Source organism: Ruditapes philippinarum, unplaced genomic scaffold (genome assembly GCF_026571515.1).
Source record: "Ruditapes philippinarum isolate M1 unplaced genomic scaffold, ASM2657151v2 ctg1239_1_1_1_1, whole genome shotgun sequence".
Classification (NCBI taxonomy): domain Eukaryota; kingdom Metazoa; phylum Mollusca; class Bivalvia; order Venerida; family Veneridae; genus Ruditapes; species Ruditapes philippinarum.
In genome coordinates this window covers 95,910-119,374 of record NW_026866030.1, presented here as the reverse complement: position 1 = coordinate 119,374, position 23,465 = coordinate 95,910, and the positions used below count along the sequence as shown (strand labels likewise).

The 23,465-nt window shown below is 32.4% G+C and overlaps 1 protein-coding gene across 1 annotated transcript in view; it reads left to right on the top strand.

The window, feature by feature from the left end:
• The first annotated feature begins 9,211 nt into the window (after window positions 1-9,211).
• The window catches only part of LOC132731056 (stAR-related lipid transfer protein 3-like), a 41,779-nt gene continuing 27,525 nt past the window's right edge, over window positions 9,212-23,465 (top strand). The window contains exons 1-8 of the mRNA XM_060717166.1: window positions 9,212-9,703; window positions 14,681-14,739; window positions 15,711-15,867; window positions 16,478-16,561; window positions 17,148-17,225; window positions 18,308-18,361; window positions 19,190-19,325; window positions 20,367-20,489. Of these exons, the coding sequence (XP_060573149.1) occupies window positions 9,665-9,703; window positions 14,681-14,739; window positions 15,711-15,867; window positions 16,478-16,561; window positions 17,148-17,225; window positions 18,308-18,361; window positions 19,190-19,325; window positions 20,367-20,489 (730 nt within the window). The 5' untranslated portion in view covers window positions 9,212-9,664. The remainder of the gene's footprint in view (window positions 9,704-14,680; window positions 14,740-15,710; window positions 15,868-16,477; window positions 16,562-17,147; window positions 17,226-18,307; window positions 18,362-19,189; window positions 19,326-20,366; window positions 20,490-23,465) is intronic.

Below are 23,465 nucleotides of genomic sequence, written 5' to 3'. Positions count from 1 at the left end.
ATACGTACAAGGTTTTAAGTGAGAAAACGTTTACTACATAAATTTCTCCGTATACATGTACGAGTATTTAGATAACGGTGTAATAACGTTTATGACATAAAATTCTCTTAAAAAAAATAACGTTTTAGACATAAAATTCTCTTACAAAAGAGAATAAAAATACTAAATCAATAAATCAAAACGTCATGTCTTGTACATTTACATACACAAAACATCTGAAAAACATATTTCACACTTTAAAACAAAGTTTTATTTTAAAATACTTTAAAAAAAAAGCGTTCGTAGCTTTACTTTTCCACAGACTCCCGAGTGAAATTGTAATTTTGTTTCTAAGAATAACAGATTTGTATGTATATTTAGCTACATATATTTCACGTGAGTTTCTCTGCAAAGGATAAAACTTGAATGGCTAAGTTAGTGATTCGGGTGTTGCAATGAGCATCCCGCAGACGTGTAAGACGTCCATGAAATGATCTCCGTGAACCAGAATACCGCATGTACAAAATGTTCAAATCGTCTGTTGCAACGAAATTCCCTCCCGCATACGTGCCTAACGATGGAACTACGTGTAATCTACAAGTACATTATTATAATGATCTCCGCGTGTTCCAGTATACTGTATGTACGTAATTGTACATGTCCTACAATTATTGACCATCCATGGCGTCCGTGGTGATTTGGCAAGTTTCAATTGCAGAACACCAAACTTTGAATAAATGTCCTAAAATTGTGCAACGAACAGACTTGTTTTGGGTCGATGTCACGTAAAGGGGGCATTGGGACCCCAAAATACTCACCATATAGTTGGTCAGGGACATTATAGAATTGTTCATGAGATGTAGCTATCCAGCTAGCTTATATATTCGTGCTAAAATAATGCACCAATTGAGGCACCGCCACAATGTATAACCTTTACAGTGCCGATGTGACTTGAACTCCAACAAACAAATACTTATCAGACCCTTTCGTATTATATATACAAAGAATTGTGTTGGTCTCTTGTGTGCGCGCGGTGAGCGGCATGTGCGCGCGCGTGTGTGTATGTGTTTACGACGTCTACATGCCAAACAAAACATTTGCCATATGGTTTAGATATTCTGTGAAAACCCTGCATTGCACGTTAAAAAAACGGCCGTGCTGTGGGCCACAGTACACAGTGGACCCCAACAACAACAAAGACAGTGGTAATTTGATTACGAGAACATAATTCAAACTGGTACATTAAGATTCATGCAAATTTTGAAAATATTCAAAATATATAATATTATGTATAAAAAAGAATTTAAATATTGTGAAGTGGACAAAGATATGTGAATTTACACATTGCAAACGGCGCTTAATTACAGTGCACGTAAATTACTAAAAAGGGGTCAAAATAAAAAAAAAGTCGTTACTACGTGTAAATACAATGTATTGCAAAATGAGTCATTAATCGCTCATAACATGTTAATTATTACTTGAATCTTGAATCATTTATTATTCTTAAAATTTTTACTAGTGCATTTTTTTTAAGATTGATTTTCTTTAAATACATGTATTTTGGCTTATCTGGCGGCATGCAGCTTCAAAACCTGAACACATCTATAGTATACAGCTGGCCAGTTTAGACCATAGGGACCCGGCACAATGTTTGCATGGTGTAAAAAAGTAATTCTAGAAAAAAATATATAGTTTATATGTAATATACTGTATAGTATATATAAACTTTATTTTTTTTTCTAGACTATCACTGTGCCGGGTCCCTTTGGTTTAGACCATGAAGCCCAAGTTTGACCTGACTTTTGATCTAAAGATCTAGGTATCGTTAACGACGGACGAATAATTCAAAAACTTTATGCCACACTATGTTCCAATTACGGATTTATATTACATGAAATCCATGGTAAGTAATACATGGTAAATTTTATCAAGCTAAAAACTGTACCTTGGAACATTAAAAAACGGATTGAAATACCGTATACTGGCATTTACACTCAACTCAATGCGGTAACCGAAAGTAAATAGATCGGATCATCGTCCAAAAATATAAGGAAGAAAAATGACGCAGAGTAGTGTATTAACTTCCTGCTTATGTTATGTTTAATGTGTATCATAATAAATTATTGATGTGGAAACGTTCTAAGCGTCATGTCTCTCAATAGGGTTTGTATAATTTCAGTGTTTTATATTGAAATATTTTAATGTCATTGTGTTTTTCGTACCTGGTCGTGTTCGTACCAGTGTTTAGTCTATGAACTATAATTATGCATTTGGCAGAACTTTGAGAAAAAGACAAAGGTGTATATTTCATATATTATGATGACTGTGATGATACAGTATTATTGATTCAAAATTTTTGTGCTTATAATAAAATTTTTAATGAACTTGAAGAAGTTTAAGAAGTATAAATATCTCAAAGCTAGTCCAGCAAATTAGAATTATTTGCCTATAATTTGGCAATATTTTTTTCCAACCATAAACTGCATTTTCCTATTCTGCACAGACGCTGGCATTTTTAAAATGGGTCAACATATTCATGCCAAATAAATTTATAAGACTGTTGTCTGTTTTTGCATTTTTTTCCTGCTGACAAAGCGACATCACTCTATTTAAGACAGTGATGTTAAATTTTGTTTTTAAAGTTTCCTATTTGTAAGTATTTGGTATTGTTTTTTTCACCTTATTGTTAACATGTCAAGCTACCTCAGTGCTTGTACACATGTATTAATTAAATTAGCTTTTTTTGACAATCGGTAAAACAAACAAATAAAAACACATTTTCACGGCCACATTTTCACTTATTGTGTCATTGTGTATTTTCAAAACATTAAATGCTCAATAATATGGAATACCTAATATTTATACAATGTACAATGTATATTGGTTCAGTGTATTTGATAGTTGTAATACAACATGTAAAATTTATGATTAAACTAATGTAGGATTAGTCCTCCTAATACAAGAACTTGTGAATCTGGTTAACTTTTAACATATATATTTTGTGCAAAATATAGCAAAAATTAGATACTTGCCAAAAAAAAATATCATATATATGGTATCTCTTGACTCAAAGAACATTTGTTAGTTCCAATGCATTTATTGGTTATTATTTTAGACCATTCATTGCTTAGGGTTACTTATCTTTCTGACTCATAACCACATGATTGTTATTGTTTTTAACATTCATGATTTATCTAAAAAATTGTAATATAAAATTTATAAACAGTTTGGAGAATTAATGATAAAGAGAGATTTAGCTTGATAGTGTTAGGATGATATTTACAGGTAAAGGATTTTTTCATATCTACAATCTACATATGTACATGTATAATAATATACATGTATGAATTGAACTTAAATGTCATTTACAAGGTGGTTTTAAACTATTTGAAAATTCTCAAATAATTTACCAAAATGATGCATATTTTCCCTTAATTTAAGCCAGAGGCCCCTTTCTTTCAAAAAAGCAGGATGAGACAGAAAATAATGTTATAGGTCTTAGATGTGGTTAGAATGAGGTTATAATGTACCAGCCCTTGCAGCACTAGAAGCTACCCCACACATAGGCAGTAGTAAGTTGAGACCAGAAAATCTCAGGTACAACACTTGCTACATGGCAATAACTAGGAAGTAAAATCTGTACCAAATACCCTAGCATTACAGATAAATGTTATATCCTTAATCACCTGTCAGTTTTTGGGGCAGAAGAAAGTCATTTGATATCTTCCTCTTTCATGTTGAGGGAGGTGGGGGTTGATATGACTGATGCATAGCCGTCCATCTCTAAAAGAGTTTTGAAGTACAGTGTAATAATATTAAAGACATGCCATGGTTTAGTTTGAATTTGCACTTGAATCTCAGTGCATTGTATTAGTTTATGTGTTTCCATTTTTATTCCAATTAAACGGTATTTATTATCAGTAGTCACACCTTCACTCACTTAGTAATTATTTTGTGGTTTCTTTGCCAAATAAATTGTATCAATGCTTAGAAAAAATAATACACTTAAGTATGTTCTTCAGTAAAAGTATTTTTTTCAATTAGTCATTTCAAGGCTGTTATCTTTTTTATGCTCCCCGAAAAATTTCGGGGGAGCATATAGTCGGCGCTTTGTCCGTCTGTCCGTCTGTCCGTCCGTCCGTCTGTCCGTCCGTCCGTCTGTCCGTCTGTCCGTCCGTTGTCTTGTCCGGAGCATAACTTGAAAACCCTTGGAGATAATTTGTTGAAACTTCATACAGTGGTAGAGGGCATCAAGGGGGAGTGCAGTGTCAAAGAACCATAACTCTATTTTGCCCGGTTTTTGAATTATCTCCCCTTATAGAAAAATCTTGTCCGGGGCATAACTCTAAAACTATAAGAGATATCAACATGAAACTTTGTAGGTGAATAGATCTCAATGGGTAGATGTGCAGTGCACAAGAACAATAACTCTTTTCATCCTAATTTTGGAGTTATTGCCCTTTGTTAATTTTAATACTTAGAACTTTGTCCGGAACATAACTTGAAAACCCTTGGAGATAATTTGTTTAAACTTCATACAGTGGTAGAGGGCATCAAGGGGGAGTGCAGTGTCAAAGAACCATAACTCTATTTTGCCCGGTTTTTGAATTATCTCCCCTTAAAAAAAAATCTTGTCCGGGGCATAACTCTAAAACTATAAGAGATATCAACATGAAACTTTGTTGGTTAATAGATCTCAATGGGTAGATGTGCAGTGCATAAGAACAATAACTCTTTTTGTACTAATTTTGGAGTTATTGCCCTTTGTTTATTTTAATACTTTGAAATTGAACTTTGTCAGGAATATAACTTTAAAACCCTTGGATATAATTTGTTGAAACTTCATACAGTGGTAGAGGGCATTGATGGGGAGTGCAGTGTCAAAGAACCATAACTCTGTTTTGCCTGGTTTTTTAATTATCTCCCCTTATAGAAAATTCTCGTCCGGGGCATAACTCTAAAACTATAAGAGATATCAACATGAAACATTGTAGGTAAATAGATCTCATTGAGTAGAGGTGCAGTGCAAAAGAACCATAACTCTGTTAAGCCTTATTTTTGAATAATCTCCCCTTTTAGAAAAATCTTGTCCAGGACATAGCTGTAAAACTATAAGAGATATCAACATGAAACTTTGTAGGTAGATAAATCTCAATGGGTAGATGTGCAGTGCACAATAATCATAACTCTACCTTGCCTAATTCTGGAGTTATTGCCCTTTGTTTATTTTTACTTTTTGAATTGTCCTAGACATAACTCGGAAATCATAAGAGATATCATCAAGAAACTTTGTAGGTTGATAGATCACAGTGATTAGAAGTTCAGTGCAAAGAACTGTAACTCTGCCTTGCCTAATTTTGGAATTATTGCACTTTGAACTTTTTCCACAGACATAACTCTGAAACTACAAGAGGTGTACTTTCCTGTGTCCAAAACCTATTCGGGGAGCATCACCCGGCTCAAACCGGGCTCTTGTTTTTTTTATCATTGAGACTCAAGCTTAAAATAAATTGCGACAGTGATAACTGCGCTCTGCTTGTTTATCCTTTATTGTAGGATTAAACTGAACAGATATTAAATTTTAATTTCATTGAACATTAAAGGAATCTTCTCAGATTTGAATGCTTGAGGATGAACTTTCTATAGTTAGGGACTAACGAAATATTCAGACTCTGATAAACAAAGTAAATATGTATTTAATTTTTCATTGAGTTGATAACTTAGGATAAGTGTATCCTTGAAATTTTGTGGTATTTTTATAACTCATTTAAAAAACAATTGATGTTATTGACACTTTTTGTGGTTTTAACCAATCAATGCAATGAGAATAGGAAATATATCTAAAGTATGTTATTGTTCTGCCATGGGTAAAACCCTCAGCTTAATTAGTCAAAACAATTGTTAAATTGTACTGCATCTTGTCATCAATGAAAACGAGAATTATGTCAGGCCAAACAAACAAAAGTTCTGTTTATGGTGTCAGACCATAGACCCCCTCCTTCCTTCCAAAATGAATGTAGTTATGTAGGAATATATACATAGTATAAAGAAAGTGGAAAGGCAGAAAAAAGTCGAGGCTTGGCTATTTAATAAAGGATACATGTACCTGTAGGTAGGGAGACTGAAATCGAGACCTTTTTTGCCTCACCAGCACTTGTTATTGTCCTCAGGACTTTAATTGTCTGGCTAGGATATGATGTAATGCATATAACTTGTAAGGGGATGTTGGTAGTTTGTTTAAAATTGTATTTTATAGAGAAGTTTCAACTTTTAGGGAGTACATGTAGCAGTAATTTATTACAGGAGGCTTAATGACAACTGAACCTTCAAAGAAGCATTTAGAGGGTATTTATCTTTAAAGTAATTTACACATTGCAAATGTCAATTAAAATCTATGAAAATTTCCAAAAATAGGTAATTTTTTTTTTCAAAAATAGCCATTACTGCATTTGTCACACTGTAGAAATATGTTAATAAATACTGCAGAATCCATCATCAGTTGCATGTAACATGTGATTTATTTTTTGAATTGTGGAATTTTTATTTTTCTCCAAAATCTAATTACATTTTTCTTAAAGTTGATTGCTTGAAATATCTTGGCTCATCTGTAAGGATGCAGCTTTAAAATGGATCATATACATTACCATGGAACATAATTTTTATGTAAAAGAGTCGCAAAATAAAGTAACAGTACCATAAATAAGTGACAAGATAACAACTTTTAAACTGCCTTGATTTTAATATTTTTGTAACTCTAAATTTATAGTAAATAAACATTAGGTGAATTTCAGCATATAGCTTTGTCAATTGAGACAGACTAGACAATTTTAAATAGGCATTTAAGTTAACTCCTTATTCCATGCCCTCCACAAAACTTAAGCCCGAGTTTGCTTCCGTAGAAAGAACTGCTGGCGTAATAAACCGTATTTGCCAGACAGCGTTTTAACTGGATATTCAAAATTTTTATTGGGATCACAGCTTATTGAAATACAATATACATGTAGTTGATGTTATGTATGCTACTTTTAAAACAGGACGTATACACACTGAATGAAATTTATAATCTTTATATAATATCATTAATAAAAACAAATTGAAGTGGGTTACCCATTTTCACTGAAAGTTTACATGATTGTTAAAATTTATAGATATTTTGAACAGTTTTTGCAGGAAATGAACATTTTTTTATTAAACTAGTTACAAAGTTACAAAAAATATTAATATATATTATTATTTTTTTACTCTCGGAAGCAAACATCGAGGATATGAATATAGACAAAATTCAGGCATGAAAGTTTAAATACTTAAATAGCACATGATATTACCCCCTATCAGTTTCATTTATAAACTGATATTTGATTACTTTTGATTTAAATCTTGCAATTACTCAAATACATTAAGTACCTGTTGTTTAACATAGGTGACATCTTTTATCAGGTTATATTCATGTGATATGGCGGGCTTGCTCTGTATGTAGAAACAATGAGGATATCAGTTGATATCTAATCATGGATGTAGGGATAAAGAGGGCAGTTATAATAATATAAATCTACAAATTACAGGTCACCTATAAGTTACATGTACTGTCAATTTAACCTATAGCTCCCCCTTGTGGGGTTGCCTTTAAAAGTTGAGGAATTAGAATTGCCGTGCATAATCATAAGAAGTGACTAAATAGGTTTGAATATCTGGAGTCTATGCATCTGTTAGCTCCAGCAGGTGAGGTGCTTTTGACCCCCGGTGTTGCTTTAGGTAAGTAAAATCCGGGTTAACCAAAGTCATCTTTTCTGTTTTTTTTGGGGCCTTATGACCTAAATTGTGTTGGTGTGCAGTAAAACCCAACAAAACACATAACATATAGCTGCTTTTTACAAAATATAATATGATACTTTACTATGTGAATACTGAGTATATTTGATTATCATCTTTCGTGGTAAAATACATCCTTTTGTACAATCCTTAATGGTAAACCCTAAATCTGATGAATTTGGGTAATGGATATGCCCTGCATTGATTTTAGAACAGTCCATTCAAAGTTCAGGGATTTTCATTACAAAAATATAAAAAATTGAGTTTCTACGAATATAGATCCTGGGCAGACGGCTCAGATGAGCAGGCCGGCCTGGTCCTATACTGGTAGCAAAGGTTTATCATTTCCGGTTTACTGCATGTTTCAGAGCCTACTGTAGTAATTTTTTGTTTTCAAACAGTAGTAATGTGCTTAACCTTAGCTTTTGCAAAAAGGAAGTGAACATTTAGATGTTTGTATTTTTCTTTTTCTTTTTATTTCTTAGTCTAGACAGAATATTTCAAAATATTATAATATGCTAATTTCATCTTTTTTTCCCCATTTTGTCTATTTCATAATGTAAGATGGATTTGTTATTACGTGATAACATTATTAACTACCCTTGATTTGATTATTACTGATAATGTTCATTTTCAAGTACAAAATTTTGAAACCGGATAAAAATTGATTGCAGCAACATCACAACTTCTTGCTGAATAGTTGTCGAGATATGTTGGTATTGCGTTAACACTTGGCTCATATTATAATACATAATCTGCAGTATGTATAAGGGACATTTTATATACACAGTTGCTGGTTTCACATTGTATACATTAGTACTTACTATTTTAAAAAGATGTAATGTGATACTTAAGTACATAGGTGGATCATATGATTAGTGTATTTTACTAATTGTTATAAATAGCTTACAGAAGAACAACTTGATTACTTATTATTGTGTTTAATCAGAATGCAATATGCAGTACCTATCTTTTAAGTTACAAAGTAGGAAGTAAGACAAGTAAGATTTACAATAAGATCGCTAGAAAGGACAAATAGAAAGTAAAGACTTCGGACAATAAGATGGCAAGATTGCCTGATTTATGAATGGATTACAATATTGCGCAATATCTGTCTATAAACTGTCGTTTTAAGCTGGTGTTTTATTAGCGCTATTTTAGAAGGCATGTGACATGACCTAATTGGATTTTGAATATTGTATGTTAACTTATACAATCAACCAGTATTAAGAATCTGTAAAAAAAAAAAAAAAATATTTCTTTCATCAAAGTGCCTGCTCAGTACTTTTCTGTAACAAATTAAAATGTTTCTGAATGGTAGAACTAGTGAGTGATAGAATTTGGTTTTTGTTCAAAAAAGGTGATATGGGATTTTAAGTCTGGTTGGTAAAAAGCAGGCATTCATCAGTGAGGGGTGATTGAATTTGGTTGAAGTTGCAAAAGGTGACACTGGGATTTTAAATTGTAACATTTTAATATGTCTCAATTGCTTAAGCAAGTGTTTCCATTGTCATAGAAGTATCGACTGACTTAGCTGAATGTAATAATACATGTAATACATGTATTGTGTGTTACAATTTGTATAAGAATCTATATCTACTAGTGATGTAAGCTACAGTGTCATAATCTGGCTGGACATTATCTCTGATTGACTATGTAACTATTGGTGTTAATGTCAATATATGAACTTGTTGACATGTTAAAGTGTATACTATTTCTTTGTTAAAAAAAGAAAAGAGAGCTATGTGCTAATAGTAAAATAATATGTGACATGACCATGAATGGATATTAAGAATATTTGCTATATTTTGTGAATGATAATTGATATAGATTTTGAAATTTGGAAATATATGTTTAATGAATGTTAAAATAAGGGATGAAATTTTCAAACAAACCTGAAAGAAGTGTGCAGAGAGTAAGTGTATTTAATTCATACTAGAAAATTGGTACAATATTTGCTTATATGTGATAAACTATGCATAATATTTGTACTCATGTGATAATATGTATGATAGGTTCCCTTTCTGACTAGCTGGTCAAGGTTGCTTATTTTGAATCATTTGCCTTTCTTACTGTGGGGTCGACTCCCACATAAGACTTAAAGATATACTATGCTCAAATTTGATATCAGAAAATATTAATAATTGCTTCATTGTCTCTTTGTAAATATGAAACAAACATGTTTTGACTTAACACAAAGTTGATATGTCATGTTTAACACACTTCATACTATAGGTGGTCACAATATTAATATATAGTGTCGTTAAAAAAACTGGCAGTTTTTTTAAGAAAAGACTAACTTTACTTGTTCTATAATAGAGAATGTGACTTCCAATGCATAGTTTTATACATTTTTTATTCAAATTAGACATATTCAGTAAGAATTTAATAGGTTTTAATACATTTCTTCGATCAAAATATTTTACTCGAAGATGAGCATAGTATAACTTTAAGTTTTTTAATAAGAGGGCTTATAGAATAATTAAAGGTTGTGGTTCTACATTAATGTGCAGACTGCTGTTGTAAATAATGCTTGGAGAAGCTAACCATATAATAAGGTTTTCCTCCTTATGAAAAGCTGGGTTAAAATTGTCAATATAATATGACCCTTACAATATTGGTGTCAATGACAAAAACCTAATAAAAATACGAAAATTATCTTACTTCTATTATAGTTTTTGCCTATCTCTGTAACAGTGGGATCACTACAACATCTCCGTATGTACTGGGATCCTACATATTACCGGACAAAATATGATGTTTTTTCGCTGTAACTTTTATTTAAAATAATAAAAAAGAATGAAATTTTACCCAAATAATTGTGAGTTCTTAATATACGTAAGCATTTCTTTATCAAACATAAAATTATACATTTAACCGTAGAAAAGTGTCTTTAAAGTAGGGCCTTAAAAGAGGGAAAAATCGTGTAAACAACTCAATTTACCGGACATTGTGTTTCAAAATTTTTTGAAGTCTTAAATTGAAACTAAGAAAGGAAACTACGACTATTGAATGGCAAAGTTAAGATGCTGGAAAAACCCAGTATGTCACTAAAATAGACACGGCAGTCATGCTTGTTAAGAAGAGGCCAATGTATGTAGGGGTGTAATTGAAATTAACACTATTAACTCAATTAACGTATTGATTCTTCATGATCCTTAAATGATCCTTAAACGTATGACACATTTTGATATTCAAATGTAATTCTGTTCTTTCTCATACAGTTTCCTTTTGGTCATCATGTAGCATGTTGCAAAAGCCATAAAGTCTATTTTTTGTACATTCCATGTAGAGTTTCCTCCCATGGGCGTAACCCGTTTCCGTATATGTTTTTTAATTTGCATTTCTTTGTAAAAGACAACAACGAGATATTGTTTAAACGAAATTTAAAATTACTTTTTATCATTAAAATATGTTACGATTGTCTCCTGAGATAACGTTGAGAAGAATTAAAAGTAAAACCTATCTAAAATAACCCATTAAGGGCCTCAATATTCGGGAATGCGCAGAACAGATTATTCCCCCGCATGACCAGGTCATGGAATAACTAGTTAACATAAGGGCATGTTAGTAAATAAAGAACTGAATCAACAAAATTAACCTGAGAGTGGTTTTGTTGTTATTATGCCCCCATTTCGAAGAAAAGGGGGTATATTGCTTTGCACTTGTCGGTCCGTCGGTCCGTCGGTCCGTCGGTCCGTAGACCAAATGGTTTCCGAGTGATAACTAAAGAACCTTAGGCCTAGGAACTTCAAACTTGGTATGGTGATTGGTCATGACCAGTAGATGACCCCTATTGATTTTGGGGTCAAGGGGTCAAAGGTCAAGGTCACATTGACCTTGTAAGCAAAAACGGTTTCCGATCAATAACTAAAGAACCTTAAGGCCTAGGAACTTCAAACTTGGTATGATGATTGGTCATGATCAGTAGATGACCCCTATTGATTTTGGGTCAAGGGGTGAAAGGTCAAGGTCACATTGACCTTGTAAGCAAAAAACGGTTTCCGATCAATAACTAAAGAACTTTAAGGCCTAGGAACTTCAAACTTGGTATGGTGATTGGTCATGATCAGTAGATGACCCCTATTGATTTTGGGGTCAAGGGGTCAAAGGTCAAGGTCACAATGACCTCTTGGGTAAAAACGGTTTCTGATCAATAACAAAAGAACCCTTAGGCCTAGGAACTTCAAACTTGGTATGGTGATTGGTTATGACCAGCAGATGACCCCTATTGATTTTGGGGTTAAGGGGTCAAAGGTCAAGGTCACATTGACCTTGTAGGTAAAAACGGTTTCCGATCAATAACTAAAGAACTTTAAGGCCTAGGAACTTCAAACTTGGTATGGTGATTGGTCATGATCAGTAGATGACCCCTATTGATTTTGGGGTCAAGGGGTCAAAGGTCAAGGTCACATTGACCTCTTGGGTAAAAACGGTTTCTGATCAATAACAAAAGAACCCTTAGGCCTAGGAACTTCAAACTTGGTATGGTGATTGGTTATGATCAGTAGATGACCCCTATTGATTTTGGGGTCAAGGGGTCAAAGGTCAAGGTCACATTGACCTTGTAGGTAAAAACGGTTTCCGATCAATAACGAAAGAACCCTTAGGCCTAGGGACTTCAAACTTGATATGGTGATTGGTCATGATCAGTAGATGACCCCTATTGATTTTGGGGTCAAGGGGTCAAAGGTCAAGGTCACATTGACCTCTTAGGTAAAAACGGTTTCCGATCAATAACTAAAAGAACCCTTAGGCCTAGGAACTTCAAACTTAGTATGGTGATTGGTACATGACCAGCAGATGACCCCTATTGATATTGGGGTTAAGGGGTCAAAGGGCAAGGTCACATTGACCTTGTAGGTAAAAATGCTTTCCAATCAATAACTAAAAGAACCCTTAGGCCTAGGAACTTCAAACTTGGTATGGTGATTGGTCATGACCAGCAGATGACCTATTGATTTTGGGGTCAAGGGGTCAAAGGTCAAGGTCACATTGACCTTGTAGGTAAAAAGAGTTTCCGATCAATTAACTAAAAACGCTTAGGCCAAGGAACTTCAAACTTGGTATGGTGATTTGTCATGACCAGCAGATTACCCCTATTGATTTTGGGATCAAGGGGTCAAAGGTCAAGGTCACATTGACATTGTAAGTAAAAACGGTTTCTGATCAATAACTAAAGAACGCTTCGGCCTAGGAACTTCAAACTTGGCATGGTGATTGGTCATGACCAGCAGATAACCCCTATTGATTTTGGGGTCAAAGGTCAAGGTCACATTGACCTTGTATGTTAAAACGGTTTCAGATCAATAACTAAAGAACCCTTAGGCCTAGGAACTTCAAACTTGGTATGGTGATTGGTCATGACCAGCAGATGACCTATTGATTTTGGGGTCAAGGGGTCAAAGGTCAAGGTCACATTGACCTTGTAGGTAAAAACGGTTTCCGATCAATTAACTAAAAATGCTTAGGCATAGGAACTTCAAACTTTGTATGATGATTGGTCGTGACCAGCAGATGACCCCTATTGAGTTTTGGGTCAAGGGGTCAAAGGTTAAGGTCATGACCAGTAGATACTTGATAACGCTTATTAATTGTTTGATCACTGGGTCAGAAGTCATGCATAATAACCTTATTACATGACTAATTGGCTGCTGATAGGGGGCATACATGTTTTACAAACATATCTTGTTTACTTTGAAATAGAAAGTGTTTGTACGATTAGGACCGGATGATTTTTTTAATCGAAGCAAAGTTAAAGCCTTATTTGACAGGAATAGATTTTGTCCGGTAAACTGATTGTCCGGTAAACATGTAGGATCCCAGTACAGGAAATTAAATACAGGGTTTGTCAGATAAGCTGAGCTGAAAGCTGCAGCATCATGTTTGAACTTATATAAATGAGTAAGGAATGCAATATCATACAATATATATATTATAATATAATAGTCCATTTGAATTTTAAGTGATTTCAATATCAAAATGCAAAAATAGAGGTATCAACAGTATAGGGCCTGGTTGAAGTGCACCGACTTGCAGGCTGGTAATATTCCCTCCATAGTGGAGGTAAAGGCTAACCATTTTTGGTTCCAGTCTGTTAAGGTTAAAGAATTTTAATACTAGTATGACTTTGCAAAGACTTTCATTAAACAAATTTAGCAGGATAAAGCTTGACAATTATCAATGAAGATTAAGATACCAGTGAATGAAACTGTTACATCACTGTTACATCACTGTTACATCACTGTTACACCACTATAGCAGTATTTGTTTAATAGACTTGTCCATTCGGAAATGTTGTTGTTTTATGGGATATCTTTAGTGAAATGCTTGAATTGAACAGAATGGTTTAACATATTGTTAAGACTGTATTAGACTGTGTTAGACAGTTGGACATGATACTGGTAACACATGGAAGTTATTATACTAATTTATAGCCTACTGACTGGCATGCAAAGGTTTTTGAAATTGATGTTCGAGCCTTTTAAACAGTCATTGATCTGACTAATCCTATTCCTTAACCTACTGAATTTGTGTAAATGAACTTGCCCTGCATTGAACTTGGAACAGTTCATTCCAAGTTTAAGGGGTTTTAGTATCAAAAAGCAAAAATTAATCTAACAATTAACATTATACTGTCAGCCTGGTAAGACTGTATAGATGTGCAGGGTAGCCTGGATTTATACTGATTGGACTGTCAGGCTTAACACTTACAGTTCCACCAGGTTTGGGGTTAAACATGTAGTGATTAAGAATAAAATTTAGATTTTATCAAATAAAAAAACTCCTCAAATATGTTGATTACTTATTTGAAAAAGTTTTGTGTGTGCAAATTCTGTGATAGATTTATCAAAACATTGAAAATAATGATTGATTTATTAATGAATTTCAGGATAGGAGGGACATGGTCTATTCTCAGTCAGCCATGGATAGATCAGCATCTGGTACCAAGTAAGTAATGTAAACAGTTTCCCCTGACTTATTTATGTAATGAACTTGTTGTGCATAATTATAGGAGTTCAGATTATCATACTCATCTGTACAGCAGGAGAAATTTATACAGCATGTATGGCAGTTTTGCATGTATGGTCTTATTTTGTTTGCTTAAAAAATGCCCACACAAGAACTAAAAAAGAATAACCTCATCATATGCAAAGTTAAAAAGTAATGGATGGATCATTACTAATATAGTTTAAGAAGGTCCTAAAAAAAAATAAGTTGGCCTTATTTTAGGGGTCACTAGAACTAAAAATAGGAAAACTGTAACATATTAGCGCACAGGACTGGTGCAGATCAATATCTTTGAATAAATGGACAGATTATCAAAAAATATATTACTTTTTATAAATACTTCGTGTATTCATTGTTTTCCTAATAGGTATACATGTATTCTGACAAACCATGCAGGATAATCAGTTGTTATAATTCATGATAATGATTCAATTGAAATTTCTTTGTTTAGTGCAACTCTAACATACTTTTCAATATTGTAATAAGTATATTTACTTCTCTAATAATAATTGGATATTTGTAATTTCACTTACTTTTTATGCAATTTGTTTTAGCATAATCCATTAAACTTGTTTGATAGTATAAATTCTGTAGAAATTGGTATTTACTCGATTTACTCGCCTTAACTGAGCTTGTCCTACAGTATCAGAATTTTCATTGGCTAGTGTACATAACTGTGCCAGTTTCTGACCAATCTGATGCCTGAAATCTAAGTTTGAGTTCAGAAAATCTCTGTATAACCTTGGATCCTGGTTAGTCCTCCAGGAGAGTCAGTGAGGTTAATACAAACTGTTAATATATTACCAAAAATGTGTTAATATCAAACAAACATGTTGAAAATTCATTTATTTTTATAATTATGCAACTGTTAATATTTCATATAGTAATGTTAGCATATCTTATATTTACAGTTACTACAGTATTCCCAATGATTCAAGCCAGTCACAGTCTCTGCCACGAGAATGGGATCCCCAGGGAACGAAGATGTCACCTGCGCGTCGAACATTCTGTCTCTTTACAACTTTTGATCTAATTCTTACCTTTATACTATGGGTCATTTATACACAGGTAATTGGAGAAAATTTTGATACAGAAAAAGAAATTTTATTATTCCCTTTTACATAGGGGTTATAGTTAAGGTACTATTTAGGTACTTAAAAAATTATACATTTGTATAGGTACTTTGGAATTAATTTTATTTAGATACAAAAAAATATTGTACAGAATACAGCCAGTCCAATATAGCTTTATATCCTTAAAAAAAGGCAAAATTATGCTGATTATGCATCATGGAATAGTTGAAAAATTGAGGTGTGACTCAATGTTGCTGATTGAATTAAGTTGCTGACTTCTAACCACTTGCACCTGACTGCTGTTGGATCAAACCACAGCCGGGTTTTTGTAGTGATAAATTTCATGTGATGAAGCTATCCAGCTATATTTGTAGCTGCTGTAATGTTGGTGGTTTACAAAAGTGCTAGAAATTATGCAAGGAGGGGCATAGAGCTCCATCAGTAAAACTAGAAAGTCTTCACATAGCCTATGCAGTGTTGGTAAAACCAAATTGCCCTCCCACCAAAAAATGCTTTATATTGATGCATTGTGTTATAATTTGAATATACATGTTTTATGCTTTTTTTAAGAAACACCTTGACTAATAAAATGATGATTATTTCAGTTAATAGGTATTTCACCAATATGGAAGGCGTTTGAAGACCAAGTATATAAATACACATTTGAAGCATCTCTGTTTGACACAGTGGTATGTCCTTTCCTTTGTTGTTTAAAACATATTTAAAAACTTAAGTAGAAATAAACTTTTGAATACAGATGGGAGGTGAAAAAAGTGAAATATAACAAATGTCAGTATATTTTTACTTTGTACGAAAACTGATATTGTTAATTTGAATAATATTGACCCGAAGCGGTCCACAATAGATGTTATCCAGAACTCGGCAATTATATGGGTTTTTCCAAGCTAATGCCCGGCACAAACAAATTGTTACCGTTTTAGCTTCAAGATGCTCTCCCAGTGACAATAGGTAAGTCAACCTGTTGCGCTTGTTTTCAAAGCTGTAACTGTAAAAGTGTTTGTACCCCTGGATTAGCTGGGAAACACCAAAAATATTCATGATTCCGGAGTAAGTCTATTCATTTAGGGTGAGATTATCACCTTTTAGACCACTCTGTACTGTATATTTACCTCTTAATTACAATTTAATAGTAGGAAAAGTAATACTTTTTGCTAATTTATAATTCTTTGGGTTAGTATGTGTACTTGTACTTGCAGAAAGGGCTAAAGTAAAACAATGGGAGATGTGAATATATTTTGAAAATTTATTTTTCAGATGATTTCTACAGCTCGATTTACATTTATAATTCTGGCGTATGCTTTATTCAGAATCAGCCATTGGTGGGTTATTGCAGTAAGTAAAATTAATGATCTTTAATCGTAACTTAGCTGAATATCATAAATGGACTTTATTTGTTGGCACCTTTTATTCTAGACAAAACCATTCATCAGTTTAAGGGGAAATTTTCAAAATTTGTAATGATTGAATAGTGAACAGTGCAGACCATGATCAGACATCACAGATGTACTGGCTAATCTTCATGGTCTGCACTGGTTGGAGGAGTAGAATCAGTTATTTTATACAAATTTATCTCTAATTTGATTGTGTTGGAACCTATTAGCTTATAGAAACACTCTCAGATCCAATCCTGGAACCAACCAGTACTGAGCAAGGAAAGTGTCTTGCTCAAGTAAACAAAGGCATGCCCCTGACAGGGTTTGAACACAAGTGGCCAGCAATTTTTAGATAACTAGTCCAATGCGTCAACCACTCAACCACTATTACAAAATCAGTTACTGCAAGCAGGCTAAGAGTTTTAATAATGTGCAAATTTAGCAGATCTTTGTTTTGTTTATAACTGGTAATGCAGTAATCTAATCGTAATCACATTCATAAAAATATTATTTTCTTCATTGTTGAGGCCAGTCCTGAAAGCTCAATAAGATGAGCATTGGGTTTATAATCTAGAAGTTGCTGGTTCCATTCTCATACAAGGCCAAATGTTTCCATGACAATTGATTCTAATGGATATTTGTCTCTCTCTGTTCATTCAAAAAACATGTTGAATTAGTCGTCGATCACTTGCAGAGAAATTGGTAATCACTCACTTGTTAGTTATCCAGAAAAGCCATTTAGGTAGACTTACTGCTAATATATGACCAAAAGTGTGTTGAAATCAAACATAAAAAAAAATATTAATCATTGTATCGTGCATTGACAGTTTGTTTTAGTGATTTAAAGTTTTGTTAGATTTTAAATCATGAAATTTTTAGTACACCATATTTAAATATCCGTTTTTCCCCCAGCTATTTGGAAAATAATGTTTGATTTAAATTAGGAAAAAAGTTAATCACCACTTTGGTAAAATTTAGAAATTTGGTTCTATGGAGAAACTGTCCTGATTATTTATGTACCATTCATTGCTTTATTTTCAGATATCAACCAGCATGACTTGTATATATCTACTTTTTAAATGTTTTTTGTTTGAGGTAAGTCACATTTGTGTTTGTTTTTGTGGAGACTGTAAAATGCTAGGGGTCATAATTACTTGCCCATTCAGCCAGTATTAATCCTTATCAGTACATGCAGACATATACTATTGACTCATTAGCTTTAGTATGTCAGTATGCTTTCATTATTAAGTCCTTTAAACTATAAATAGCCAGTTAGAAATTAAAAATAAATCAAGTCTTAAAAGATTATAAAGTTATGTCTTATGAAATATTTTTATAAGATTTATCAAGAGTAAGATTTTATGGGTTCAATAATCTTAAGGTCGATTTTTGAAAGAGTTGTAACATGAAATGTGTCTGTTATTCAACATGAATATTGTAGTACTACATTAACAAAATAAAATGTTCCTAGAACAAAATAGTATTCTGTCATTTTACGTAGTGTTTTATCCATTTAGCAATGATTATGTTTTTTATCCATTTAGCAATGATTATGTTACATGTACAATTCCCATTTAAGGCAATTTACTGCCATATATTTTCCATACAATTATTTTTTGCAGCTTTTATATAGCTTTATACACTTAATGTAAAATTTAGGTGATATAGTTTAATATTTATTTTTCTAACCAAAATATAACGTAAATTTCTTAAATAGACTTGTTTTTGTTTGAATTTGGATCTGTCCTTTCAAATTTAAGGAATTTCAGTAACAAAAGACCAACAGTATAGAGCCTGGTCAGACTGCACAGATGTGTAGGTTGGCCTGGCTCTAGATTATCACTTTTGGTCCGAGCAGGGTAAGAGTTATTGCCCTTTTATATGAAACAAGCACGTAAATGTATATTTGTGTTTCCGTTTCAGTTCAACGATTCATTATTAGGTGGCAAGAATCCACTTAGCTATATAGTTCTTATAGTATGTTTTATATTGGCGTGGATTGAAACGTGGATGCTCGATTTTAAAGTTGTACCCACAGAAAAGAGAGTCCGGCATAGAGGTAATAACATATAAGAAACATTATAATACTGCATGTTTGTAACGCCACTTTTCATTGGATAATCGTGATGTCTATATTGTTTTATATACACGGCTGCTGTCAGTTAATGAAGCAATATGACTTTTTCTCTAAAAAAGAGTACAACATGTATGCTTGCAGTATTATCAGTTCTTGGTTATAAATATTCCTTACAGGTTATATGGCCATGAATTAATGGTTGTTTGCAATATAACCCTTGCCAATTGGCTCGGCTATATTTGCAAAAATACATTTATATACATGTATGGTCTTATAACTGGTCAAAAATCTTTATAACTAATAATAAAAATGATTTTAAATGAGGGTATCATACTCATTTGTGTCTAGGCAAAAGTGTGTTGTTTGGTTGAGGTTTTGTTTGTAATTTAATGTTTCAATATTCACTAAAAACGTTACACATATCATCAGGATAAATATTGTAGGTCACTGTCAAAGGCACTCTAGCATTGATTTTCAGGTAGAAAATTTAAAAGTCTATCATTTTAGCATGAGGTTTTATTTAATTATGGCATTGTGAACATATAATTGCTGGTTGCAGTAAAGTTTGCATGCAACTTCTCCAAAAGTATTGAAGGTATTCATTCATAGCTTCACAAATGTCTCTGAAAAACAATTGAGACCAGTTTTTAAGACCTGTAACTCATGAATAGATTTTGACTGAATTGAAACTATGGGGTGCTTTTCATAAAGAATCGTTAGTCTGAAACATAAGACACCCCAAGAAATAGTCATGACAGTTTTATCCCAGTTTTGTTCTTAAGACTTAAATCGGCCCTATGATTCTTTATGAAACAGACCCTCCTGCTGGTACATTGTAGTTATGTTATCATTATGTGTAAGATCTCGACAACCACTAAAGGTATTCACTTTAAATCTCATACCTTTGAGATTATGAATAAAGATCACTGTTAAAGACAGATAACTGCAACATAGATTCTGAATAAAATATTTTTTTGTTTAAGTAGTATTAAGTTTAATTTTACAATTTTTGTTTTATTTCAGCTGAGCACTCGGATGATGAAAGTGACCCGCTGCTGTACCATCATTCCCATCATTCTCGTCGTATTGACAGGCATTCTATAGAGGACACGAGGGAATTTTATTCTCCAATGAACACTCCAGAAGGTATGCTATATATAGATTTATTGCACCAGCTTGTATCTGAAATAACGCATGGATGGGCTGCTTGGGTCTTTTTTCCAGCAGTAAAAGTGGAAATTACCATATGACCTTTACAATATTTGGAATACCCTTGCTTGATATTTTGTAAATAACCTCAAAACTATATATACAATATCTTTAGCTAGAGGTCTCAGTAATTGTATGGTCAAGTTCACTGAATTAGGGGTCAATTTTACCCCATTTTGGGTCTGACTCCTACCATGAAGTGTGAACTTTTTTTGCAAACAGTTCAATTCTTGGCATATAGCTTGTTTTCAATTTTAGCAATATTTTGTATAAGATAAGATTTCTAACTTTAACTGGCCGCCAATGATATAACATGTTCAATACGGACGAGGTCATGGTCTCATGGACCTGTAATGGAATTGTTTCATACTAAAATTTTATATTCAATCTGTTAATGGCACTATTTTTTCTAATAAACAAATTTTACACCAGGTGCTGTGACATGTAGCTATATTATTAAAGATCCTGTAACACAATTTTTATATGGTTTTATATCATAAATATAATGCTCAAATAAAGATTTATCAATATTGTAAATTCAAAAAAGCATTATTTGTAAAGATATTACCAAATTTACATTTCATAATAATGAAAGGGAGGTAATTAGAAATTTATTTTCTATATTGCTTAAGTCAAATTTTTTAATAAGAAATGAATGGATATATTTCAATAATTACATATAATCTGCACAAATATTTGCAGTAAATATTTTACAAATTCTTCAATGTTTGAATTTTTTTTTTAGAAGCATAATGATAATATATAAGATTTCACTTCAGTGCGGTAACAACCTTAATTACAACATACAGGATCTTTAATTTTAGTGGTATTAGTTGAGGATTGTATAATGAAAATATATCATTAACCTAAAGTCATGTTATCACTCAGTGAAAATTATCATGTGACAGATTTGATTTATTATATGTACCCCAATTAATGTGTTTAAATATTATAAATGCTGCAAAAATTGTTGTTTTAATTAAAAAAATGAATATTTCCAAAATGCTTGTATGAAATAAATATGGTAGTAAATTGCCTTAAAAGGGAAAAGCCCATGCACAAAATCATTGCTAAACCAACATAACCCTACTTTAATAGCAGAATAATATTTTGTTCCGGAACATTTTATTCTGTTTACAAACAATAATCAGTGTATTACTTTAGATAACAGAGACATTCTATGTCACAACTTTTTCGAGAATTGACATTAAGATTATGGAACCAATAAAATATTTCTGTTGATAAATTTTATGAAAATATTTCATAAGATATATAAATTTATACTCTTTAAACTGTTATTTAGATAATTATGTCTTGTTATTTAATTTTCATACAAAGAAGGATTACTATCATTTCGTATGGATTTCTTTAATCATAGTGACTTTATACATGTATATATACATTCAAAATGTGAAAAATAATTGTTTTCAAGGTTCACATAATTAACTTTGACACTCTTACTAAATTTAGAATAGATTATTATGTAGATATTAAGTAATTCTCCCTGCCACATTTGTTAGGATTTTCTAGTACATGTAGTTATTGTAAATAGTAGCTATAAGATTTGTTATTTATAAAAATATATCCCCAAGTAGTTGAAAATGTTGTTATGATTGTTTTAAAAAAAATGTAATTTGTTACAACCTTGTCAGTTGGGTTGGTATGTTTTCTTTTGGTTCATTACATTACTGCTTCTACCCAAAAGGTTCAAGGCATAATGAAATTAAGACAAAAGATGTTGTTTTTTTTTTCATGCAAAAAGTAGAGGATTTTACTGCTTCTATTGTGTTCAGATTTCTGCCCCTTTTATCATTTAATAGTAAGATGCATTTATAAACCCAGGGTAGAAATTCAACAAGTTTAGATTGCTTTACAATATCTCTCAGCTATCTTCAGGGCATTCTTCCTAACGCCATATTGGCCCCATTTCCAAATTGAAATGGTCTCTTTTTTCAATATTTTCAAAAAAAATAAAAATAAAAAAGAAATTTTTTTGACTTGTTATTGAATTAAGGAATTGTAGGTTTGAGTCCGCAAAGGGCATGCCTATTATTTTGTCATATGACATCAGCTTTACAGGAAGTCCAGGTAGAAGAAGAGTATAAGTTGGATATCCTGTAATCAAGCTAAATTGAACACACTTAACCTTCCTGAATTTTTGTAATGAATTTGTCATGCTTTGAACTTGGAGCAGTCCATTTAAAGTTTAAGGGATTTCTTTATCAAAATACAAAATTGAGCTACAAAACAGTAGGTATGTGCAGACTTGCCTGACTTGTAACTGATGGCAAAAGCTAATCACTTTTGAGTCCGGCAGGTTAAGTGTAAAATATAACAAGAAAGAAAATAAAATTGCACAGCAGTGGTAAATTTAAATTGTGGTTGTTTGCTACCATATTTTAGATATTTTTAAAAGAAAATACTTTTTTAATCGATCTCTACATTGTTAATTAATATGACTGTTGCCTAAGGTTTGATAACATGTCAATATTATTAAGATGTGATTCTGTTATTTCCTCCCTTTAACAATTTTACATAATACTGTACTGCATTTGTTAGGGTTTTTAATATCCTACACATATTTCCTATTGTACATTAGACAGACTATATAAACATTTACCCTGTATAACTGTGTAATTGACTTGTCCAGCTTCGAATTTAGAGGAGTCCATTAGTTAATTAGGTAATTTAAATATTAAGGTTATAATATTGAGATGCTTATAATTTATTTTCGTCAGACTGGTGTCATACGTATGCTGTCCCCATAATCTTATGGTTGATTGAACTTGATTCCCTATTGTTATATACAGTTATATGTAACAGTAGGTGTCACTATTTTATTTAAAACACATAAACAGAATGTAACAAACAAAATATTATGTGGCTATTATAAACAGAGTTTCAACCATTTAG